At 38.2% G+C, this 23257-nt stretch overlaps 1 protein-coding gene and 1 non-coding gene across 8 annotated transcripts in view; both read right to left on the reverse strand.

The window, feature by feature from the left end:
- TTC21B (tetratricopeptide repeat domain 21B) overlaps window positions 1–23257 on the reverse strand; it is a 91788-nt gene that overhangs the window by 23215 nt on the left and 45316 nt on the right. For 5 of the 7 annotated variants that reach the window (XR_012507011.1, XR_012507008.1, XR_012507009.1 and 2 more), the window contains exons 20-28: window positions 22441–22629; window positions 21238–21348; window positions 20183–20264; window positions 15564–15714; window positions 15197–15358; window positions 13286–13481; window positions 9462–9686; window positions 4267–4387; window positions 680–747 (exon numbers count right to left, since the gene is read on the reverse strand). Coding sequence is in view for 2 of the 7 variants with exons in the window: in XM_074363821.1 (XP_074219922.1) it covers window positions 680–747; window positions 4267–4387; window positions 9462–9686; window positions 13286–13481; window positions 15197–15358; window positions 15564–15714; window positions 20183–20264; window positions 21238–21348; window positions 22441–22629 (1305 nt within the window). In the remaining 5 variants the exon portion in view is untranslated. Of the gene's footprint in view, window positions 1–679; window positions 748–2476; window positions 2597–4266; window positions 4388–5371; window positions 5407–9461; window positions 9687–13285; window positions 13482–15196; window positions 15359–15563; window positions 15715–20182; window positions 20265–21237; window positions 21349–22440; window positions 22630–23257 lie in introns of those variants that run through there. The other 2 variants (XR_012507012.1, XM_074363823.1) reach the window with 2 other exon arrangements.
- TRNAD-AUC (transfer RNA aspartic acid (anticodon AUC)) lies at window positions 18564–18636 on the reverse strand. The gene has a single exon. It is a non-coding gene; the product is annotated as a tRNA-Asp (tRNA).

A 23257-nucleotide genomic window follows, 5' to 3' on the forward strand; every position in this document is an offset into this window, starting at 1 on the left:
ACTCGGTAATCAATAGCTATCACTGAGGCCCAGTATTTACTATAATGATGCTGATACAGCCACCCAGGATAAGGGCCACTACGTAATTCTTTCCTAAGGAGCTTTTCTTGGAGCGCCCAATAGTTTAGTAAAATGCCTTACACGGAATATCAATAGGACAATGTATATATAAAGAAACTGCAAATTTTAAAACCGTAACTTAAATATTTGTCATTTTAGTAAGGGGCCATTTTGTCAGGAATCAATTATAGAAATGAAACTGAATCACTTCTAAATGACAAAAATACCTCATCTTTAATTTATAAATCTGAATTCTCTCGTGACCAGACTTAGACATGATTGTAAGAACTTCTATCCTGAACGACCTGGAGAATCTAACAATCCTCAAACATCTTCCGACTTAACAACTATGTTTTATTTATCATGCTTCTCCTTGAGCCTTTCTTTAAATTGACAAATATTTTATTATTTGAGTCCTAATTAAAAACATGTCTTTTTTAAACATGTTTTACTTAACTGAGGCAAACTTTTTTAAACTTTGAAAACATATTTCACCCAGATGTATTTGGTAAGTCACTTAACCAAAATACTACATCCTCTCCATTCATGTACATCTTGAGATTAAAATTAGGAGACTGTGCATCTGGAAAATATTAAGAAATCTAAATTTGAGTGTTACCTGGTGACATACGTCAATAGCATCCACAAATCTTTTGGCTTTTAGGTAATTAAATGCCAGTTTGTATCCTGTGAAGACAAAAAGCCAGTAATGATGTAGTACTATTTATATATCTTTTCTTGGCCTCCTCCTTTGTTTGCTTACTGTAATATGAGAGAACACTTAGTGGAGGCTGGTGACTGTACCAGGATGGAGAGAAATGAGAAGATGATAGAAGGTGGGGAGAAATAGAACAGGTAGGAAGGAAAATGGAGTTGGAATAAAGGACCACAGTGGATATACAGTTGGGTTAGAAGACGGCCATCCCACAAATGTGGTTTTGTAAATTACCAGAAAAGTCCCATTTGTTTCAGATTGTAGTAATAACTCATCACAGGGCAGTAAATGATAACACAGCTATTCATTTACACAGTATAGATTTACCTAGCACTTAACACATCAGACAAACTGGTTCCTACAGTCATGAGATTTACATTCTATTAGGAAAGAAAGTACTTTAAGTAATTGTGTTAGAACATGAATAATTTGAAAAGTGAGATGATGCAATGAAATAAAGGTACAGGCCAAGGAGCACTCTCATAAGAAACCTGGAGGGGGAGGAGGTGGGTGTCAGGCAAGACTTAAAATCTGAAGGATGAGGCATAAAGTAGGCCAAGGGAGTGGGAAATGAGAACACTGCTAGGCAGAGGGAACTGCACATGGAAAGGCCAGTGGTGGAGGGAGACAGAGGAACCAACAGCCCTGGAGTACATGTGGAGAGGGCGGGGCAGGCAGGAGAGGGGCTCAGAAGACAGTGCATGAGTCATTAGATGCCCACATCAGTGATGAGTAACAATTATCATAATCACTGATACTTAGATGTCATATTTCAAATAGTGACAATTTAGAAGTTAAGACATTCTTAGATCACTGCTTGTTCTCCTGTAAAAATACCCTAATAGTAAGCAAACTAAGAACAAGACAAAAAAAGTAGACTCAATAGATGTTAATTACCTATTACTTTACACTGTGGCATAAGTATTTTGCTTTGCCACTTAGAAATATGAAAAAGAGGAATTTGCTGCTCTTGGGCTTTAAGAACCAAATTTTTAGAATTTCAAAAAAAGCTTGAAAATAATTACTGGCTAATGTAATCATATGGTAGTAAAAAGCAAGGAGTAGGAACTGTCTAAAATTCGTAGTATTCCAAACACACGCACACACATGCAGATGCATTTAGAACTGTCCAAGATGAAAACAGTAAGTGTCAGAAAGGTAAACTTTATCATTAGAAAGTCATTATAAAATGGACTAGTAAAAAGAGTTTGTGACATTTAAAAAGGAAAACAACTTAAGCTGTCATGACAAAGACAGAAACTAGAGCCAAAAAAAACTTGGACTTAAATTTTGGTTTCTGTCTTCCTGACTAGCTTTGAGACCCGAGGCAAGTCACTTGAGCTGTCAACTTCAAGTTTCCTCATCCAAAAAATGGGGACAATGACTTTTCTCTCTGAGTGTAATTTTAAAGATCAAAAGAAATATTTGTGAAATGCTTTTAAAAATTTGAGAGCACCATGCGAATATTAGCAGGGTTTTTTTTCTGTACACACACTCTTATTAGAAGCACAAAGTTCTCATACTGAAAGAAACCTGATAGATCATTTCCTTTGAAAAATTTTACAGGAAACAAAGGGCTAGAAATGGCAAGAACACATGTACCACAGCTGCATGACACCAGTCAGGCTTACAAGAATCCAACTCTTTGTAATCAGGAAAGATAATGGGAGAGAGAGGGAGAGAGCAAGCAAGAACACCAACTTCATGAGCAGCCTGGTGACTGTCACGGACCCTGGGACTGGGTGTGAACATGACTGTGTTCCTTCTCCGGGGCTCTCGGACCCAGATGCCTCTCACAGTGGCAATACTCAAGCCTGAACCCTATGGAAAGAACACAACCATGATTTTAAGGATTTCCCAGCAAGTGAAAAAGTGCAATAAATGCATCATTAACTTGGCCAGGCAGGGTGGGGGTACTGGATGCAATGATAATCTTAAGTTAAGGAAGAAACTAAGAATTAATTGAGAGCCTCAGAGAAATGCCTACTAAGAAGTCAGAGGAACTGACAAATCGTCTATAAAAAAACAAAGATGACACAATCAAAGAACAGTGAGTCGGACCCTCTTTACCTGCTGGTCTTCCAAGGAACAGAATATTTAAATAACTGAACTTCTAACTGCATTCATTTTGGGGAATAAAGCATCAAAATTACATATATTTTAAAGATTTTAAGGAATTTTCATTTTACAATCTGACTATTCTCTAATATGCATTAATACCTGAGAAGGAAAAACCGTGTCATCAAATGTTAGCTCCTGTGCTCTATATAAGTCTAGTAAAATAACAAACCTTAGAAAAATACAAGGTAGGGGAAGTCCTGAACTGACAGCAGTTAGTGTAAAGATGGACTATCTGACTGCAGATTAAATCTGAGTCATTGCTGAGACACTGCTGAAAAGACAGGTGCCATCTTAGGTTCAATGAACAACTACTAAATGCCTAGTTAAGAACAACAACAAAAAAGCTTCATTATACATACAACTCATTCTTAAATCATAGTTGAGAATTTGTTTATTTCTGGTACAACAGGTCACGAGGAACATGGACAAGTAAAATAGCCTTTTCTAAACTTACTTGGCCATGGAATCTAATCTCATGTTCAACTCTCTCTCTTCTTTAAAGAAATAACCATTATTGTCTCACCTAGGATATCAAAGCACAGTTTGGGAAACACTATTTCCAGGAGACAGCAACAAGGAGGGAGAAAGACTTGAAAGCGAGTCTCAGGAAGAATGGACAAGTATCTGAGGATGGTTTGGAGAGAAACTCAGTGCCAACTCTGTGATGTCTCTCAGTCCTAAGAGGCCACATCATATATAAGAGGGAAAGGACCCTGCGGGCTGCTCCAGAGAACAGACAGGACAGTGTCACTGAAGCCTATTTCAGCTTCAGATGAAGAAAAAGAAGCAGGGGGAAGAGCTCCCTCACAATGTGGGGAGACATTTGTCACTCAGTGTATTCCAGATGCCACTCAACCTAATAATCTACCACCGGAACAAGATCATGTTTCTAGATGCTGAGGAAAAAAATGTTCCATGCTCAAACTACAGTGGGAAGCATGTCCCCTCTGTGATAGCCCTCACAGTCTACATTAGAGTTTAAAGACTTCATGAAGTTCTGAAGTAGAGGAACCAGTAGAACTTGATTTAATGCAGTGTCTTCCCAACTTTCTTGGCAATGGAACACTTTCCCCAACAGCAATACCATGGTCAAGATAGCAGAGGGTGAAGGCAGAGAAAGGGCAGAATTAGATTAGATGGTCTGTACAGTGACTGAGGTCAAGTTTGAATCTCAGGAAACTATACCTAATAACTATTGGTAGCCAGTAATCTGTTATGAATATAAAATTTATTTTTCAGAAGGACTGACAAAGGATGTTGACTCAACGTATATTTTGTTCTTAAAAAGAAAATCAAATGCATTTAAATTAAGATTTACATTTGAAAACCATGTTTCCTGGGAAAATCTCGTGTCTAAATTTTAAACTCACCTACTGCTGGATTTGTCTGGTTGCCCTGTTTCCATGCCATCTCATAGTTCAAGGCAGCGTCTGTATATGCTTGCTCTTTTTCCATAATGTATCCCATATATTCATAAGCTTTGCAGCAAGACTGAAGAAAAATGGGACATGTATCAGATTAAACTTGCTATCACTAAGATTTTATGGCATGCTTATGACTATAGTGGTCAACTATATTAACTCATTCAAATGACATAAAACAGTGGTTTTCAACCTTGCTTATGCAATCACATCATCTATGGAACATAAAAAGATTCTGATGCCCCCCCCCCCCAAACCTACAGAATCAGGATTTTGGGGTGAGATGAAAGGACATGTTTTATACATATACATGTATGCTTTTTATTACAAACAATTTCAACACATATATAGAAATAACAGTATAACAGTCCCTATGAACCCAGATCTTCAACAGTTAACTCATGACTAACACTATTTCACCGCCACCCCACACACTTGTCCTTCTGTGTTATCACATAAGAAAATCCTCAGATACTGTGTCATTTCATCCATAAATATTTTGTTTGCCTCTTCAAAAATAAGGACTTTCTTTAAGCATAACCACAAGTTATCACACCTAAAATGTAACAAACTCCTTGACATCACCAAATATCCAGTCACTATTCAAATTTCAGATGGTCTTAATGTACTTTTTTGCTTGTTAGGATGCGGATCCAAGTAAGGCCCACACACTTTGACTGGTTGAAATGTCTCTAAACTTCTTTTTGCTCTAGAGGTTTCCTTTCTTTCTCTCTCTTTCCAATTAAATGTAGCAGAAATAAGAATGTTTACCCTAAAGTTTCTCACAGCCCAAATTTAGTTGAGTGCATCCTTGTGATAGTTATATAATATAATCCTATTTTTTTTTTTGAGGGGGGAGGTAATTAGGTCTACTTATTTTTTGATGGAGGTACTAGGGATTGAACCCAGGACCTTGTGCATGCTAAGCATATACTCTACCACTGAGCTATATCCTCCCCCTATTCCTATGTGATTAATATTTCCTGAAAATTGTATTAGATCCAGAGGTTCGGATCTGATTTTGATTTGGGAGGGGAGAGGTGAAACTACTTACTTCATAGATCAGCACTCTGCCAAGCCACACTGTTCCTTAGGAAAAAGCAAAAATGCACAATGCTGTATACACGTTTTTAGGTATTTTTTAATTGCTATTTGTTCAGAATGTTAATTAAAAAAATTGAAAAATAGAAAAGTAGGTATATTAAAACTTACCACATTATTTTAGGTTTCAATATTTTCTCTATTTATTAGAATTTTACTTTCCTGACTTTAATGCAGGAAAATGAACCATTGAAAAATGTAAGTGTGGATCAGGGTACATATTTTCCTTTTTGCTTCAGGCTTCCGTATAGCTCAGCACAGCACCGTAAGATGCTGTGTGTTTCACGTTCTGGGATTTTGATTTTTTTAAAAAATTCTGCACTAAGTATCATTCATCTTGAACACTGCAATGGAGGATTTGTATCCCCCCCAAAATTCGTATGTTGAACTCCTAACCTCCAATGGGATGGAACTGGGAGGTACTTAGGTCATGAGGGTGAAGCACTCCTGAGTAGGATTATAAAAGGGACCCCAGAAAGCTCTCTTGCCCTCCTTTTCTGCCACATGAGGACACGATGAGAAGTCAGCAGCCTGCAACCAGGAAGGTCTCTCACCAGAACCCAACCATGCTGGCACCTCATCTGAGACTTCCAGCATCTAAAACTGTGAGAAATAAATTTCTGCTGTTTATAAGCCACCCAGTCTATGGTACTTTGTTATAGCAGCATCAGTTAATGAAGATAATTACTGAAATTTTAAATGCCCGTTTACACTTCAGACTTAAGAGTGAGTGTTTCACTTGTGTGACCCCAGGACGGCCCTGTCATAGATGGTGTGTTCTTAGGCACGTGACTTTTTTTTTTTTTTCTATTTTTTTAAAATTAGAGTTCTGTCAGTTACAATGTGTCAATTTCTGGTGTACAGCACAATGTCCTAGTCATGCATATACATATATTCATTTTCATATTCTTTTTCATTAAAGGTTATTACAAGATTATTGTTATTATTGAACATAGTTCCCTGTGCTATACAGCACTTTTTAAAAAATCTATTTTTACATATTGTGGCTAACATTGGTAAACCTCAAACTCCCAAATTTATCCCTTCCCACCCCCTTTCCCCAGTAACCATAAGATTGTTTACAATGTCTGTGAGTCTGTTTCTGTTTTATAGATGAGTTCACTAGTGTCCTCTTTTTCCTTTTTTTAGATTCCACATATGAGTGAGTGATATCATGTGGTATTTTTCTTTCTGTTTCTGGCTTACTTCACTTAGAATGACAATCTCTAAGTCCATCTATATTGCTGCAAATGGCATTATTTTATTCTTTTTTAATGGCTGAGTAGTATTCTACTGTATAAATATACCACAACTTCTTTATCCAGTCATCTGTCAATAAACGTTTAGGTTGCTTCCATGTCTTGGCTCTTGTATACAGTGCTGCTATGAACACTGGGGTGCACATATTTTTTCGAGTTAGAGTTCCCTCTGGACATATACCCAGAAGTGGGATTGCTGGATCATATGGTAGGTCTAGTTTTAATTTTCTGAGGAGTCTCCATACTGTTTTCTGTAACGGCTGTACCAAACTACATTTCCACCAGGAGTATAGGGGGGTTCCCTTTTCTCCACACCCTCTCCAGTATTTATCATTTATGGACTTTTGAATGATGGCCATTCTGACTGGTGTGAGGTGATACTCATTGTAGTTTTGATTTGCATTTCTCTGATAATTAGTGATATTGAGAGGCATGTAACATCTTGTGATGTTATACTCATTCATTAATTCACCAGGGTTAGAAAATAGTGATATTCTATCATTCTCTTTTCATTTATTAGCTGGAAAACATCTCTAATAAGAAACTGCCTTTTCTGCTATTTCATTTCCCAGCACTATGGTTCATACTGCAAAGGCAGGATAAATGCTTAATTCTTTACCTTTAATCGCCAGCTTTAGAAATAATAGTTTATTAGCATATTTCAGTGGTGACCAATTAGGGTTTTTTTTTTCCGGATCTTTGTAAATTCATGTACTTAAACATATTTGGTGTTCCAATTCACTGTAGTTATTATTGATATTTAAAGTCTCTCAACTTTGGCTAGTGGGAGTATCCTCAAGTTGGCTCCTGAGTCCTCGATGCGACTCTAATGATCTCTGATAGCATCTCTGTCATCTGGTATGACAAGTGTCATCTTGCACAGTTCCTGCATCTCATCCTTCGAATACTGACATGCCTAAGCAGCAGGGCTGACACCCCTAAAGCAGCCATCACATTCAATCATGCAATGTAGTGCTGTCAGTGTTCTGGCAAACTGAAATTCTATCTGCATTGAAACCTTAATTTCCAGATCTTCCTTAGTTCAAGATTAGGCATGTAAGGGCCAGTTATTTGGCAGTTTAGGTTTTCCAAAGCCTATTAATGAGTATTCTATTTTTTAAGGTCAATGTAACTTAAATTACATGTATAAACTATAAATTGATAAATGGCTTGATGTTTTAGGTTTTTAAAGTTCTTAAAGTAACTTAATAGTATTAGGTGGTCATGACTCTTCTTTGAAAGATTTAATGTGTAATCAGTTTGCTCAAAGGGGATAAAATACTGTTATGAAGATATGAAGCAACATATGAATCTATAAATATCCTCAAGTTTCTAATTTGAGTACAATTATTTCTTCAACAAATAAAGTAGTTTATTTACAATGACACATTCTTAACTTTAAAAATGTTATAAAAAGATATCCTTTTTGGGGGTCAATCAAGCACCAAAATTCACTGTTAGTAAAGCACCTTAAATTTTAAGGACTTTAACAGAATGGCCATTGTCAAAAAATCTATAGATAATAAATGCTGGAGAGGGTGTGGAGAAAAGGGAACCCTCCTATACTGTTGGTGGGAATGTAAGTTTGTGCACCAACTGTGGAAAACAATATGGAGGTTCCTTAAAAAACTAAAAATAGACTTACCGTATGATCCAGCAATTGCACTCCTGGGCATATAACTGGAGAACTCTAACTTAAAAAGATATATGCACCCCAATGTTCACAGCAGCAGTTTACGATAGCCAAGACATGGAAGCAACCTAAATGTCTATCAACAGGTGACTGATAAAGATGTGGGATATACACACAAAGGAATACTTACTCAGCCATGAAAAAGAATGAAATAATGCCACTTGCAGAAACATGGATGGATCTAGAGATCATCATACTAAGGGAAGTAAGTCAAAGACAAATTTCATATGGTATCACTTATATGTGGAATCTAAAAAATGATACAAAAACTATTTACAAAGCAGAAATAGACTCACAGACATAGAAAACAAACTTATGGTTACCAAAGGGGAAGGGGGGAAGGGCTAAATTATGAGTCTGAGAGTAGCAGATACCAACTACTATATATAAAACAGATAAACAAGGTCCTGCTATATATAGCACAGGGAACTATATTCAGTTTCTTGTAATGAACTACAGTGGAAAAGAATCTGAAAAAGAATACGTATTTATGTATAGTATAACTGAATCTCTTTCCTGCATGCCAGAAACTAACACAACATTGTAAATCAACTATACGTCAATTAAAAAAATTTTTTTAATCAAAAAAATTCTAAGGACTTTAAAGATTTTCAATCTTATACCTAACGATAAGGAGTTTTATTAAATCAAATTAAATGCTGGAAAGACTTTCCCTCACAAAATATGCAGAGTGGATTCTAATAATGTGAAAATAACTTGCAGCTGCAGTAAATTCATCAAGAATATTTCTTAATAGGAGGGACAGACTCTGCAATTAATGTTCTGCAATTTTCATTAGTTCTGGGATGAGAAGGATAATCACAGGCAAACGCTTGACATTCCAAAAACACTTTCTGTAAGGGCATACGACAGCTGAAACGTGAAACTGCATAAATCTCTATTTTTCTTTATTCTCAAGGGCAAATGGCTTTATTATTAATGTTTATTTCCTGATTGTGGTAAGAATAAGCATTTAATTTTCCAAAAACACACAAAAATCCCTAGAAATGGACCAGCACTCTTTAAAAACCTGTTACAGAAAGCTTAGCCGACAAAGACTAACAAGTTACTTTTACTCTTTGGTCACTTACCCTGTTATGACGCAGGCATCGCTTCAGCAGTTCTTCTGCCATGTCGTATTTTGCTGACTGAATATAAATATCAGCGAGTAGCAGCCAACTCCTCTCAAAGTCCTCAGCATCAATAGGATTCCAGTTCATCTTTGCAATCCGCTTCAGCTGGTTTCGGGCTCTAGGAGTTTGTTTCAAGATCATATAAGCTGTTGCCATTCCCAGGAGCGCTGGGATATGATCCTTCTGTACGAGAACAAGAGTTCAGACCCCCAGATACACAAAACACAGATGTCCTTTGTTTAGAAGAAAAACACATGGGAAGTAGCAGGTGCCACACAATACAGGAACCGGCCTGCGGATTCTGCTTCTGGCTCCACACAGATGCCCGTGACACGGTCACTACCTAACACAGCAAGTCACCTCAAGCTTCCAGGAAGAACCTGGTCAGGTGCCACGTGGTCAGGGTAATTCAGTAAGTGTGCAGGTGCCTTGACCACACAATCCCAGATAATTAGGACAACTCGATCTTTAATGGGATTGACTGGCTGTTTTTGGTTTTGTACAGAAACTGGAAAAATAAAATTCTATTTCAGTGTAATCCTAGTGGAACATTTGTGTTTCATATTTAGCATTCTGGCCCCGTAGTTCTTTCACTTGTAAAACAGTACTAACAAACAATGATTTCCCATCAAATGATACTCCGTGTCTATACTGACTTCTACTTCTCTTTTCCCCCTCCCTTCTCATTTTATTCAAAAGCCTCTTTTCCCAATAAAGTTTAACCAGTAAAATGTTATAAATAAGGCATGCAATTAATCACTTGGAAATTATATGAAATAAACTCATGCTTTAAAATATGCTTTTAGATTTGAAGTCTGCAGATCCTTGATAGTATCTATGAAACACGATGTTCTTTTTAGACAGAGTTCAAAGTCAGAAAATGTCACTGTGCAACCAACAAGCTAATAAGAATTGGTATAAAAGATGGAGGCAATTAGCCATCTATCCAGAAAACTAACAAGCCTAAGCAATGACGGGTACGTGCCTGATAAAGCCAGAGGGTGTCAAATTTCAGCAAAGGGATTATGATGCTTTTATAAAGAGAAAGGCTTCAGTTTAAAATATAAATAAAAGATGAGAAACTGATTTAGAAATTATATCATAACTATTATAAAGGTGCCACTGTAAGACAGCAAGTTTCAGTAACTAATAAGGAACAAAAGGAGGGCAGAATGGTAAAATGTTCAACACTGGTCATGGTTGGAAGTCAGAAATAACCCTGGAGTAGAGAAGGGCAATTCACTAGAGCTTGATGACAGCCTGTGGGAATACAGAACTTCCTTGGGTCTAATTTTATGTCTAGCAATAAACTTCTAATACATAATTTGTTCTCCTAATTAAGGAATGGCAGAAAGGTTTTATTTGAATGCCAAATCCAACCAATTTGGTATCAGATTTTGAAGATCTGCGTGGAGTATTATCAATTATTGAACTGCATCCCCATCCCAGGTGGGTTAGAGAGGAAAGAAAATAGAGACCTGCTATGTTATCTGTCAGCAATCCTAGTGCTGACAGCCCAAGAAGTCTTGGAAAAATGTCCAGACCTATTCACATATTAAAAATACCCCACACTATACATTGAAAAATAAACTCTGATTTTATAGGCACACACCTTGAGTTTGATAAGAAGGAATCAGTTCCTCACAACTTGATCACTCCTGAGTGAACTGAAGAATGGTTTCTAAAACTGCAAGCCTGCGATGTAAGCCCTGCACCAGACCCGTGATACCTTTCTTGGTGCAGACATCATGAAATGTTCAGCCAGCTTCTGTCTCTCACTCTGAACTGCAACAACTTTACATCACAAAGGACAGTGTGGCTCTACATAAACAATGCACCTTTGTGGTTCAAGGTGCCGGGATGAGAGCAAGTGGAAACACTTTAGCTTGGGTTGAATGCATCTTCCTCCACTTCCTCCCATGCCTTCCTGTACATACCTTTTTCAACCAACCTGAACGCCACACGCTGCTGTGCATACACCCTGTGCTGCGCTGCCTCCCTGCCTTCGTTCACATTTCCCCCGTAACTCAGAATGCACTTCCTTCATCTCTGTCTGTGACAATGCAAGCTATCCTGGTTCTTAAGTCATACCTTCTCCAGTGTAAGGAGCACGGGAAGGGCCTCCCGTCCGTGCTCCTTACACTGCCTCCTACAGCACTTTTATCTGCAACTTTAGGACAGACTGTAACAGACTTTGCTTTGTACTACAAGTCAGTATGCTTGTCTCATCTTCCCTAGATTACCAGAAACTTGAAGAAAGGGACTATATGTGGTTTACCTCTGTGATTCCTTCTGTGTTTAGCACCCACTGGCTGCTTAATGAATATTTACTGCATTTCATATATGCAGCCTATGAGTTTAAAAAATGCAAGATAAAACTCACTTATGAGACTTCAATTCATACATCAGTCTTTGGATCCTGTGGTCAGTAAACACATTTGAAGATAGTATATTACTAGTCACATAAGAAAGAATGATTAAAAAACAACGCAGTCTCAGCAAAACAGAAAACCGCCAGTGTCTTTCTAGGAAATAGCTGTGACGTCACTGCTGCTCACGTTCTCTCAAACCTCACAATTTAAACCCTTTCTCGTTACACAACAGAATGCTACTTCACGACACTCAGCGGCTATGACTCCTTACTTGAACGGGTGCTTCATCACGCCCTTACGGATCTCCTTAGGCTACAGGACAGCCCTATTTCTGGCATAGGCAGCTGCTGTCACCTGTCTGCTGCCCACAGCCAGTTAGTTCCCTGAGCACAAGCCCTGAGAGCACTGCTTCAGTGTCAGCAGAAGGGCTCTGCTCTGGACGGAGCTGCTGCAGATGCTGTTTTGTCCCCAGGGTGGCTGAGAGTGGCAGTCAGGGGCCACCAAGGATACCTGAACGCAGACACCAACAGGAGCTGTAGGTTTCCCAAAGCCCTCCAGGGTCCTGGGAGGCGGGGGAAGGGGGTCACTGTAGGGGGTTTCTGGTAGTTTATTGTCACTACTATGACCCCTTAACCACAAGAAAACATAGCAGAATTCTGTATAGCCTCTGGGAGGCTCCAAATTTGGAGTCTTCCATGATCTTCAACATTGATGAGTAGAAGAATATGAAATCCCAAGTGTACGCTTAGAACTAGCTCTTACACCAATTATTGATGGGGTGAGTTCCCAGGACTCCTTCCTTAACAGCAAGTAACAGAAGAAATACAACACTGTGTAAGGGAAAGAAACCCAGTGGGTGAGAAAGGAGGTGGATCTGAATGAAGAAAAAAGGATATAATAATACTTATTAAATAATATTACTATTTAATATTTATTATTATTGCAAGGGGGTGGTTTAAGTATTGCTAAAAAACATTATTTGCATGACTGAATTATAAGTTTTCAGTATTGATCTCACTTAGCCCTAGAGCTGGAAAAGTTCCAAGTTCATGTGAGTGAAAAGGTAAGGTATCAATGCAGCCACGCGTTTTTCACTTAGTAAGTTAACTGAGGCTACGGCACAGAAGATAAAGCTATGCCCGTGAGAATTAATATATGCCCTCTTGAAGAACTTCCTTTCTCTGGAGTTCACCATTCTAGTAGAGATAAATATATCAACAACACATCAACATAAAAAAGGCCTCTTCTGAAAACAAAAGTACAGCACATAAAATCATACCAAACTATGTATCTAATTTTTAAGAACAGTAAATAATTAAGTCCATCTTCAGAAAATAAAAAAACCAACCAAAATACCTGTTTTTATACCACCAACGAAATACGGGAAGTTGAAAAAGAAAATCTACTAACCTCAGACGTTGCTATTTCGGTGAAGGTGTTCAACGCCTGCTCAACGTTAGACTTCTGTTTGGTAGCCATTAGGCAATAGTTTTCCATTATGCGAAGCTGTACGTGGCCCTGAATAGTCTGCGGTTTCAGTTCTTTAAGGAGCTTTTCTGCTGTTCTCACTGCTAACTGCACAGACTCTTGCTTTTCGGTTGAATTACTGTACAGAATTAAAAGTAAATCTCCTATGTCTATTACTCACGAAGTAAAATTCATTGAGATTAGAGTAAGCTCTAGGGTACACTGGCATCTTTTTTTCTCACCAGTTTAAAAGTCATCCTATTGGAGAATGTCACTCATTCTTTCCTAATATAAGATAAGGCACAGGTATATTTTTAAAAACAAAACTAATATAGCTTCAATAAAACACCATTAAACATTCACTTTAGACTGAAAACAAAAATTGGGTCATATCTACATGTGGTAAGTAGGTTCATTTCAGCTAAAACCAGAATTCAGGATAAGTAGAATCATACGATTTTCAAGTAGCATATCTACTTGAAAGAAAGGGAGACTATATAATACTGTAAATCAACTACACTCCAATTTAAAAAAAATTTTTTTAAAGAGGAGAAAGCAGAAAGTAACCTTGTTAAAGCACTTACTGTGTGCTATGCATTGTATTATTTCATTCAATCTATGCTGAATCCGTTTTATATATGAGAAAACTGAGGCTCCAACAGATAAATTAATTCGCCAAAGGTCACAGAGCTAACAAATGTTAAACCTGGGATTTGAATTTAAGTTTGCCAGACATACAGTCTACTTAATTTTCTTTACCCAGTTGCCTATCAGAGTCTCAGGAAAGAAATTCTGTATTTGTCAAAAGGCTGTAAATTTTAAGTGCAGTAACAATTTGAATGTGTAACAGCAACTTATGTTTCTATGTACACACCAAAACCTAGATATAACATATAAACAAATCAATTAATGAAAGCAAATTAAATTCTTAAAGCCTAATCACTAAAGCCACTGGTCTTCTCAGGCTTCTATCTTCTCTAAAACATTTTCCACTATTGGTAACCTTCTTCCAAGTCCTCCTTCTTTTGCTTCTGTAATGTCAACAGTTTGGGTTCTCTTTTCACCAAAGTGATTACCCTTTCCCAACCTCCCTCCTTCAACCCCCTCAAATGTCAGCACACCCAAAATTTTGTTCTCAGACTTGTTACTGCCTTCTACTCGAGGCCATTCCTAGGTTTCCAACTATCCACTCTGAACACCTGTCTCCCAAATCTGTATCTCCAGCTGTGACCTCCCTTCTTGAGTTCCAGTTTGGCATTTTCAACTACTTGCTGAGGATTCCCACAGGAAGAGCTTATAGCTGCAAAAGAGTATGTTACCTTAACCTTTCTAAAACAAACAAAAAATAAAGATGCCTCTCCCCTGCTCTAAATCTTTCAATGGCCTCTATAACCCAAGGTAGGCAGCACTCAGCCTGAATCTTGCATCCACCATTTTCTATCTCTATCACATTAGACAAATTAACTCTGGGCTTATTTATTCCCAGTAACAATATTGTAAAATAAGACGATGCATATAAACTATACAGTATGGAGTTGGCAGATAGCTAGTACCATTTGTTAAGGAGTTGTTATTATGTGGACAATTTCTGCCAAGTAGTCACACTCTATAGTTCACCCTGTTTCCCACAGAGTAATTAGGGGAATGTCTTCAGTAACATGTCTGTTCTGATTCAGGAAACCTAAAAGCATTTCATGCTTGTTTCAGAGAACAGTTATTCCAGCTTTGATGTATTCACTGAACTGTCATTAGTGCTATCTTGGAATTTAGTTCTCCTTTATAGAATATCTTTGCTTATTATCCCCAAAGTATTTAAAAAAAAAAAAAAAAAGTAACTTGCCAAATACTACTCACCCCAGGTCTCCATCCAGATTTTCAAATACTTCACCTCCAATAGTTTCATTATCTGGATTCAGGCAGATTTCTATCATATTATAAAGGGCATTTTGGCCCCAGTCACTGTCTTTCCGAGCTTTATTAAAATGTCGAAGAGCATCATTTGGTTCTCCAGTATACCTTGTTAGGTGTTCAAAAACAGATTACTTTATTTCAATTAGTGACTACAAACTTCAAGTCGCTTACAATTTATTTGGTAAATAAAACTATTACCATATTTTAAAATGTAGAAAATTTTTAATTCAAAGAAAAGCACATTTATTTTACTCTAGTCACAATGAGGGAAAAAACCTATTATGTAGAATTTATTTGTCAATAAATTTACCAGAGATATAGTCCTTTACAGTACTGAAATCCTGGCTCCAGTTTTGCTCTGGAGTTACGCTTCTCAGCCATTAAGAAAAATCTTGGGACATCCTCAAGTTTTCCACATCTTCTTAGGAAATCAATTAAACGAGATAATGTCATATAATTATCTAGAAACAAAGAACATTTCAGTTATGGACAACATTTTGTATCTTCTGTTTTGATGGTTATAATCCTACTTCCTTAAAGTATAGTTTGCTTCAAAGGAAGTACAATCTAAATATAAGTGAGGGGGTGCCTTACAGGTTTTAAGTCCCTAGAGAGATTGTATGGACAATGGATGATTCATGAAATGATAAAGGTTGGGTTGTTCTGGTCACAGTGTGAGAGGGTTCAACATGGGCAAATCTATAAAGATGTACATTTTTTGTAAGTTACTTTTCAATTATTATTTCTAGGACCCAAACCCTTCTAGAATCTAAACTCTTAACTGTAAAATTCAGGAGGCTCAATTTGATTGCAAGGGCCAAGTCTATGTCTGAGATCTACCTTCTACTTACTGCAGCTAGAAAGAGCAGGAGAATAGGACATCCTGATGGTCATATTTAAGCTGGGCAATTAGGGATTTTACTCCAGACCTGCCTTACTGTGTATATGTACCTAACACACTAAATACCAGCTCACCATACTAGAACTGTAACATATTAGTCCTAGTATTTTAATTCTATTTTATCTTCTTCTAAGGAGAAATAATTTAGTTATTTGGTCTCAGGTATAATTTCCTTGCAGGTTCCTTAAAAGGCTTTTTCCCCCAATTCTGTTCAGTTCTTTCTCATCACTAAGATACTAAATTTTGAAAATCATTTAATACATACCTTTTAAGATTATAAAAATAATGTATAGGCACTTTAGAAAATTTGGAAAAATACAGAAAAACAAAGGAGAAAAAAAAATTACTCATATTCCCCCACAAGCTAGAGATGACCACATTTTGGTATGTTTCCTTTCATATATTTATGAGTGAAAATCAATCTATAAATATTTAAATGTAAACAAAGAAATACACTGCTTACATATATACAAAGTTGGAGTCACACTTGGGGTTCTGATTTTGATTCAACATTATAAAGTTAACATTCCCCAGTTGTCATTAAATGATCTTCAAAAATATTTTAGTGACTGCACAATAGTCTGCTATCTTGATGGCTCACTTTTGTTCTTCTTTAGTATTTTTAGGTGTTTAGACTCACAAGTTACATAGGACTCATAGTAGGGGATTTGTAAAAACCCTTATTTATATAAGCTATCCTTATCACTTCGATAGGATGAACTCCTACACTTAAAACACACACACACACAAACTTTTAAAAGCAATTTATCCTTAATTCTATTTTCCAAGAAAAGAGAAGACATCATATAATACCACAGTTCTACTTCTGGATATATGTATATATCCCTCAAGAACTAAAAGCAGGGACTCAAATATTTGTACACCAGTGTTCGCAGCAGCAGCATTCACAGTAACCAAAACTAGTGGAAACAAGACAGTTAATGAAAGTACTATGTGTATCATCTTAAAGGGTAGTTCAGAGAGGGGAAAAAGGACAGATAGAGTCTAGAGGCTAAGGCAGAAGCCATGACAGGAAAAAAACAAAAACAAACTTAGGCTCAAAGAAAGTAAGAGTAAGGTCTGGGCAAATCAGTTGGAAGGATGGCCCACACTCTGAACTCAGATTAAGCAGAAGAAGTTAATTAACAGCACCCTTTCAAATAACACCAGAATATAAGCTGGAGCAGACAGGGCAGGAAACAAGAACATGGCCCGAGAAAGTCCAAAGGTGGAAGAAAATTTTAAAAGATAATAAAAATAAATTCAAATGTTGATATCACCACAGAAAGAAAGGATTTTTTTCTTTAAAATATTCCTAGTTAAGGCAAAGATTGAAAGTATAAAGCACAGTTCTCTAAATTCACACTTTTAACAATTAAAAGCATCCATAAATACAAGTAGAGTCTACCTGGTTCTGCGTTGCCCCACGTGAAGCACAGCCACCCCATCCATACTGCCTTAACCAAGCAGCTCTGACTGCCCGTGGCGTCATCCTGAGACAGGGCATGAGGGGTCGGAAGACCTGAATGACAGCTCGAGGACTGCCTCTAAGATCTCAACTATTTGAGCAACACATGGAAGTAACATACATACCTGTTCCACCTTCCTTCCGCTTCTCCCTTTCCCCCACCTCCCTCCCTTCTTCCTTTTCCCGTCCCACTCTTCTTTCCATCCAATATTTACTGAGCACCAACTCAGCCAGATACTGTTCTCGATCTTGATAGCAATGAAGACATGGTTCCTAGCCACCTGATGCCATTACCTATGATTTACAATTTTTGTTTTGCTTTGTTTTACAAAGGTGATATAAAACAAAAAACCAAGAGCAGGACACGCAGATGGAGAGCAGTGAGGTGTTACTGCTATAGGATGGCTGGGGAAGGGTTCTCTTAGGAAGAGGCAGCACTGGAGCAGAGTCCTGGGTGGAATGAAGCAGAACATGTTCCAGGAAGAGGGAACAGCGTTGGAAAGCCTCGAGACACCACCCTGCCTGGGCTGCCGCCTACACCTAATATCTGCTGCCCCCTCTTCACGATCAGAGTTCTGATTTGCTTCTATGTGGCACTGTGTTCAGCTAGAAGATTACATTTCTCACCCTCTTTTGCAGCCATGGAGGTGTTTCTAGAAAATTTTCTGAAAGAAAAAGGGAAGACTCACTGGGAAGGTATGCCCTCTGGCCCACCTCCACCCCGACCTGGCCCGTCCAGGCCTGGGAACGTCAATGCCTCATGCTGCAGTGGGCATCTTGAACGTGATACTTGGAGTGGACGTTTGGCTAATGATGGCAGAAAAAAGAAGGACTTAAGACTCCCTGATGATACTGTGAAAACTCTAGGCCATCCTGGCATAATCTACTTTTAATCTATTTATTTATTTTGGTGGGGAGGTAATTAGGTTTATTCATTTTAATGGAGGTACTGGGGATTGAACCCAGGACTTTGTGCATGATAAGCACGCATTCTACCACTGAGCTATACCCTCCCTCCATAATCTACTTTTAAATTTCTTTTACATAAGAGAAAAATAAAAGCCAAAGTTACTTAGGCCACTAGAATTTGTGGGGTGTGGGGGAGGTCTCTGCTACTTTCAGCTCAAAATGTGTCTAAATCATCTGGAGGCAAGGAGTAGAAACAGATGAGCTATGGGAATGCTGCAGTAATATGGGTGAGGGATGCGGATGCTGAGGCCAGGTGGCAGCCGCAGAGGCGGTAACAGGGATGGAACTCCAGATGTACCCTGAAGGCAGAGCACCAGGGATCTGCTGACAGACTGGATGTGGTGTATGAGAACAAGACGAGACAAAGGTAACTGGAAGGTCTGGAGCCTGAGCAAACAGATGGTGATGCCACTTCCTGACATGAGAAGGAGCAGATGCGGAGGGAAGGGAAAGACCCCGCGCTCTGCTGTGGACACGCCAGGCTGAGAGCCTCCTGGCAGCTGAGGGGATTGCAAACGAGCAGCATGTCAGTGAGTCAGATCTGGACACAGGACATACAGCTGTGGGTCTGGATGAAGCCACCTAAGAGGTGAAGGTATACAACAGGGAAAAAAGGTTCGAGAACTGAGGTCTAGAACTTTCTGATATTTGTAGGTCTTAAAGAGAAGACAGGCTAACACAGGAAAGATAAATAGCATCATCTGAGGGGAGATGAAAAACCAGGTAAGCCGAGCATCCTGGAAGACAAATGCAGGAAGCCTTCCGTGACGGATGGGGATAAGCGGTGCTACATCCAGAGTCAGGCCTGGTAGGCAGAGAAGTGAGAATCAGGCCTGGATCTGACAGCACGGAGGTCACCAGGCACCCCAGAGAACCCCCGTGGAGTGCAGGAGTGGAGCAGACAGTCAAGACAGCACAACCTCCTTAGAGGAAATTTTCCATAAAGGAAGACAGAGGAGTGGAGCGGGAAGTGGAAGGCGAGAGTAGTGGGGGAGTTAAGAGCTGGGTTTTATTTACTGGTGTCTTTAAAGCGGGGAGATGTCACAGCACATTTGTGGGCTGACTGAGAAGGAAACCGTGACGCAGGAGAGAGGACGCAGGAGTAAGTCCCTGCAGGAGAGGAGGGGGCAGCCAGGGCCCCAGGGAGAAGTTGCTGAGGACAGGAGGGCAGACCTGGGGAGCGGGCAGGCTGGGGGACAGGAAGATGGAGATGTTCTCTTCCAGGTGCTTATGTTTCCTCAGTGAGGCAGGAGACAAGGTTTCTGGCTGAGGACAGGAAGAGGGAAAGGGTGTCCGGGGTTTGAGAAGAAAGTGTAAAAAGTATATGTAGTGAGTAAACTCGTTAGAGAAATACAGCAGGTCTGCCAGGCAGCATCTGAGGGCCAATTTGGGGTCTGTGGGTGTAGCTTAAAGGGAGACCAGTCAGTGGTGCTGCATTTTCCTTATAACCATTTCAGCTACTCAAGGACAGGGGTGGAATAAGCAGAGCATTGGATTCAGCCAGGGCTGGGGTTTTCCCAAGGAGCATAGCAGACAAAAAAAGGAGAAAGGCAGTTGATTGCACTGAATAATATAACCAGCAGATATTTACCTGGTTTCCGTTCCAAAAGTTGTTGTAAATGAAACACTGCTTGTTCATAGTCCTGTTTTCTGAACATGAGATCTGCCATCATCTATAAAGGTAAAAGTTAGTTCTAAAAATATTGCCATATATTTTACAAAAGCATGTTCTTTGTATCAAGATTTATTGCTATGAAAACACATATGGAAAACATGAGGAGGGCAAAGTCTTACAAAATGGAGCCATTTAAAATTCAAGCACACCTTAAACAGATTAGCACTGAGATCAGTGTAACAGAAGATAATTAAGGAGGTGAAACAGATCACTCTGTTCACAAAATTGTATTTAGCAGGAAATGTTTTAAGTAGTTATTTAAAAACTGAAATTTGAAGGGAATCACACACTCTGTGTGCTATCATAGAGAAGATGCAGCTAAAATAATGAGAAAAAATTTTTTAAAAAACCCAAACATTCTTAAATATTTCAAAGGAATTTAATGTAAGCAAGACATACTGAGATTTCCTTCTGTGTTTTAAAAAGGAGATTTCTTATATTTCTTTTTAGTTATGACTCATTTATAAAATTATTAAATGATCCTCACAAACTGTTATCTATGTGTTTGAAAAATCTAACAAAAACCTCAATCCAGGTAAAAATGAGAAAGAAAAGCAAAACTCTATTTAAAACACACCATCTCAATGATACATAAAGATTTTTTTCTGTAACTCCAAAAAGTCCCACTGAAACTGTTAAATTAGTGCAGCACATTTGAGTAAATACTTAAAAGTCTGTAGCAAATTTTAGCTTTACCACATGAACTCTTCCTCACTGAGCATCCTCTTAAGTCATAAAGAAAATGAACAAGACATAAAAGGGCAAATAAAGGCCTGACCGAGGTTCACCATTCTTACAGTCTTGGTCTTGATCAGTAAAATGTACTAATAATGAATGTTATTTCTTCTAAAAGATAGAATGAGCCAGGCCTCGCATCTAATATTAGTTTCATCAGCTAAAATGTGGAACGTCCACACTAAACAGATATAAAACACAACGGCCTTTACAGCACCGTGGCCTCCTGGACTGACCATGGTGGCAGCTTCGTTGTCCTGGTCGCTCTGGAGCAGCAGAGCGCAGTGCCGCAGGCAGGCGTCGGGGTCATCCTGGGCCAGGTACAGTCGAGCCAGCTCCAGCATGATCTGCAGAGAACGGCAAGATGAGTCAGAAACTGCCTGGAATAAAAAGTGAATTAGGAAAATGTCTCGGCACAGAGTAAACCATTTGACCAAAAGTTATTGCAATAAAAACGCCAAGCATGATAGGCAGGAAAACTATAGGTCTGCTCAACTCTGGTTTCTTTTATACTGGGGGAAAAAAAGGAAAAACAGACCTAACTCATTTGAAAAGTGGAGAGAGACAAAACATTGTGGAAAGAACACTGGTCTTAAATCAGGAGACAGGATTCTAGTCCAAGCTTCTCCGTGATGGGGCTTAGTCCCTATCCCCTCTCCAAACCTGTTTCCTCATTTGTGCAATAAAAAGGTTGCAGCGGATTACCCCTAAGTAGGCTCCAGATTTACAACTCTGATTCCAACCCCTTTAACCAACACTGAACAAGGCACTGTTTGGTTATGACTTAATAAAGGTTATTTTTGCCTTACATCTGAAAGAGTTGTATTAATTTCAAAATGTCCAATCTTAAACTTTAAATTTATGGTTGCCTTTCATTTTACATCACCTATTTAGGTATTTAGCCATTTATTAGACTTTTTAAAAAAATTGTTAATCATCTACCATGATCTGAGAGAGTAACAACATTTGTTTATAAACTGGCCATGAATGTAAGTTTTCTACACTAGTATAATCTTGACACTTATTCTCATGCTACGCCATTTGAGGTAAGAGGCTCAATCTCATCACTTCTGTATACCCAGCACCAAATGGCAACTGAAACACCGAAGTGTACAGTCACTGTTTAGTAAATGGAATTGAACCATCCAGATTCAGATATTTGAGACTGAAAATTGTTTTTTAAGTGACACAGATGAATATAAAAATCAAACAGCTTGGAGTTTTACTTTGTATCACTTGTTCCATAATAATTTTTAGCCTCTAACATTATTTAAGGCATCATGTATTTTGAAGAATTTCTAGAAGCAATATTAAAATTTAACTTGCATTTTTGTTACATTTTTCAAATCTTTATAAATAAGCTGGTAAGAAGTTTACATTTGGGAAAATTAGACAACATCTGGAATAGAAAGTGCTTAAAATTTTATAAAGGTACTGACCTTATTATCTGTTTCACAATGAACAAGAGCCTCTCTATAAAACTTAATTGCTTTTTCATAGTCTCGCTGAGCAACAGAATGTTTTGCAATCTCTGCACAAATTTCAGCTGCTAAATGTTTCTGTGCAGGAACTGCATCTGGCTGTTCCATCTGAACACGTTTTAGTACCCGAGCTTGTAATTCGCGAGCCTGGAAAAATAGAGAGATAAAAAAGGAAATAAAAAAAGAAATAGAAAAGAAATAAAATAGTTCTCAGTAACTCACATGTAGCATAGTTTTACAGATTTATTTGAGCACTATTGGCCTTCAATTTAACAAAGCCTGATCCAAAGAAAATGTCTTAGTTGAGGTCTTAAAAATGTACTTGTTTGCAAATGAGCCAGCATGCACTTACCTTTGGAACAAATGTACTATAAAATTACTGAGTCTTTTTCCACTGTAATAAGGATATGTACAGAAAGCTCACTAAGAGGGGAATTCAACCATGAAACGAGTATTTAGAAAAGACGTCTAGATGCTATAATTAAAATTTTAAATGTTTATTAAATTCAAAAAATAGTACCTAAAAGGTACTAAATCAAATATTGGCAGGTTTCAGGCAATACATTCATCTATATACTGTCAGTGGCATATAAATCAGTCCAGTCTCTCTGAGGATCACCCTAGTAAAACATGCTAACTTGATAAAACTAACTAGGCTACTGAAGTTAGGTGTTCCTTTCCTGGGAAGGTATTAAGGACATCACTCAGAAGGAAAAAAGGAAACATATTATTTGTTATAAAGAAAAACAATCTGTTATTTGTTGCAAAAACAAAC

Source organism: Camelus bactrianus, chromosome 5, assembly GCF_048773025.1.
Source record: "Camelus bactrianus isolate YW-2024 breed Bactrian camel chromosome 5, ASM4877302v1, whole genome shotgun sequence".
NCBI lineage: Eukaryota > Metazoa > Chordata > Mammalia > Artiodactyla > Camelidae > Camelus > Camelus bactrianus.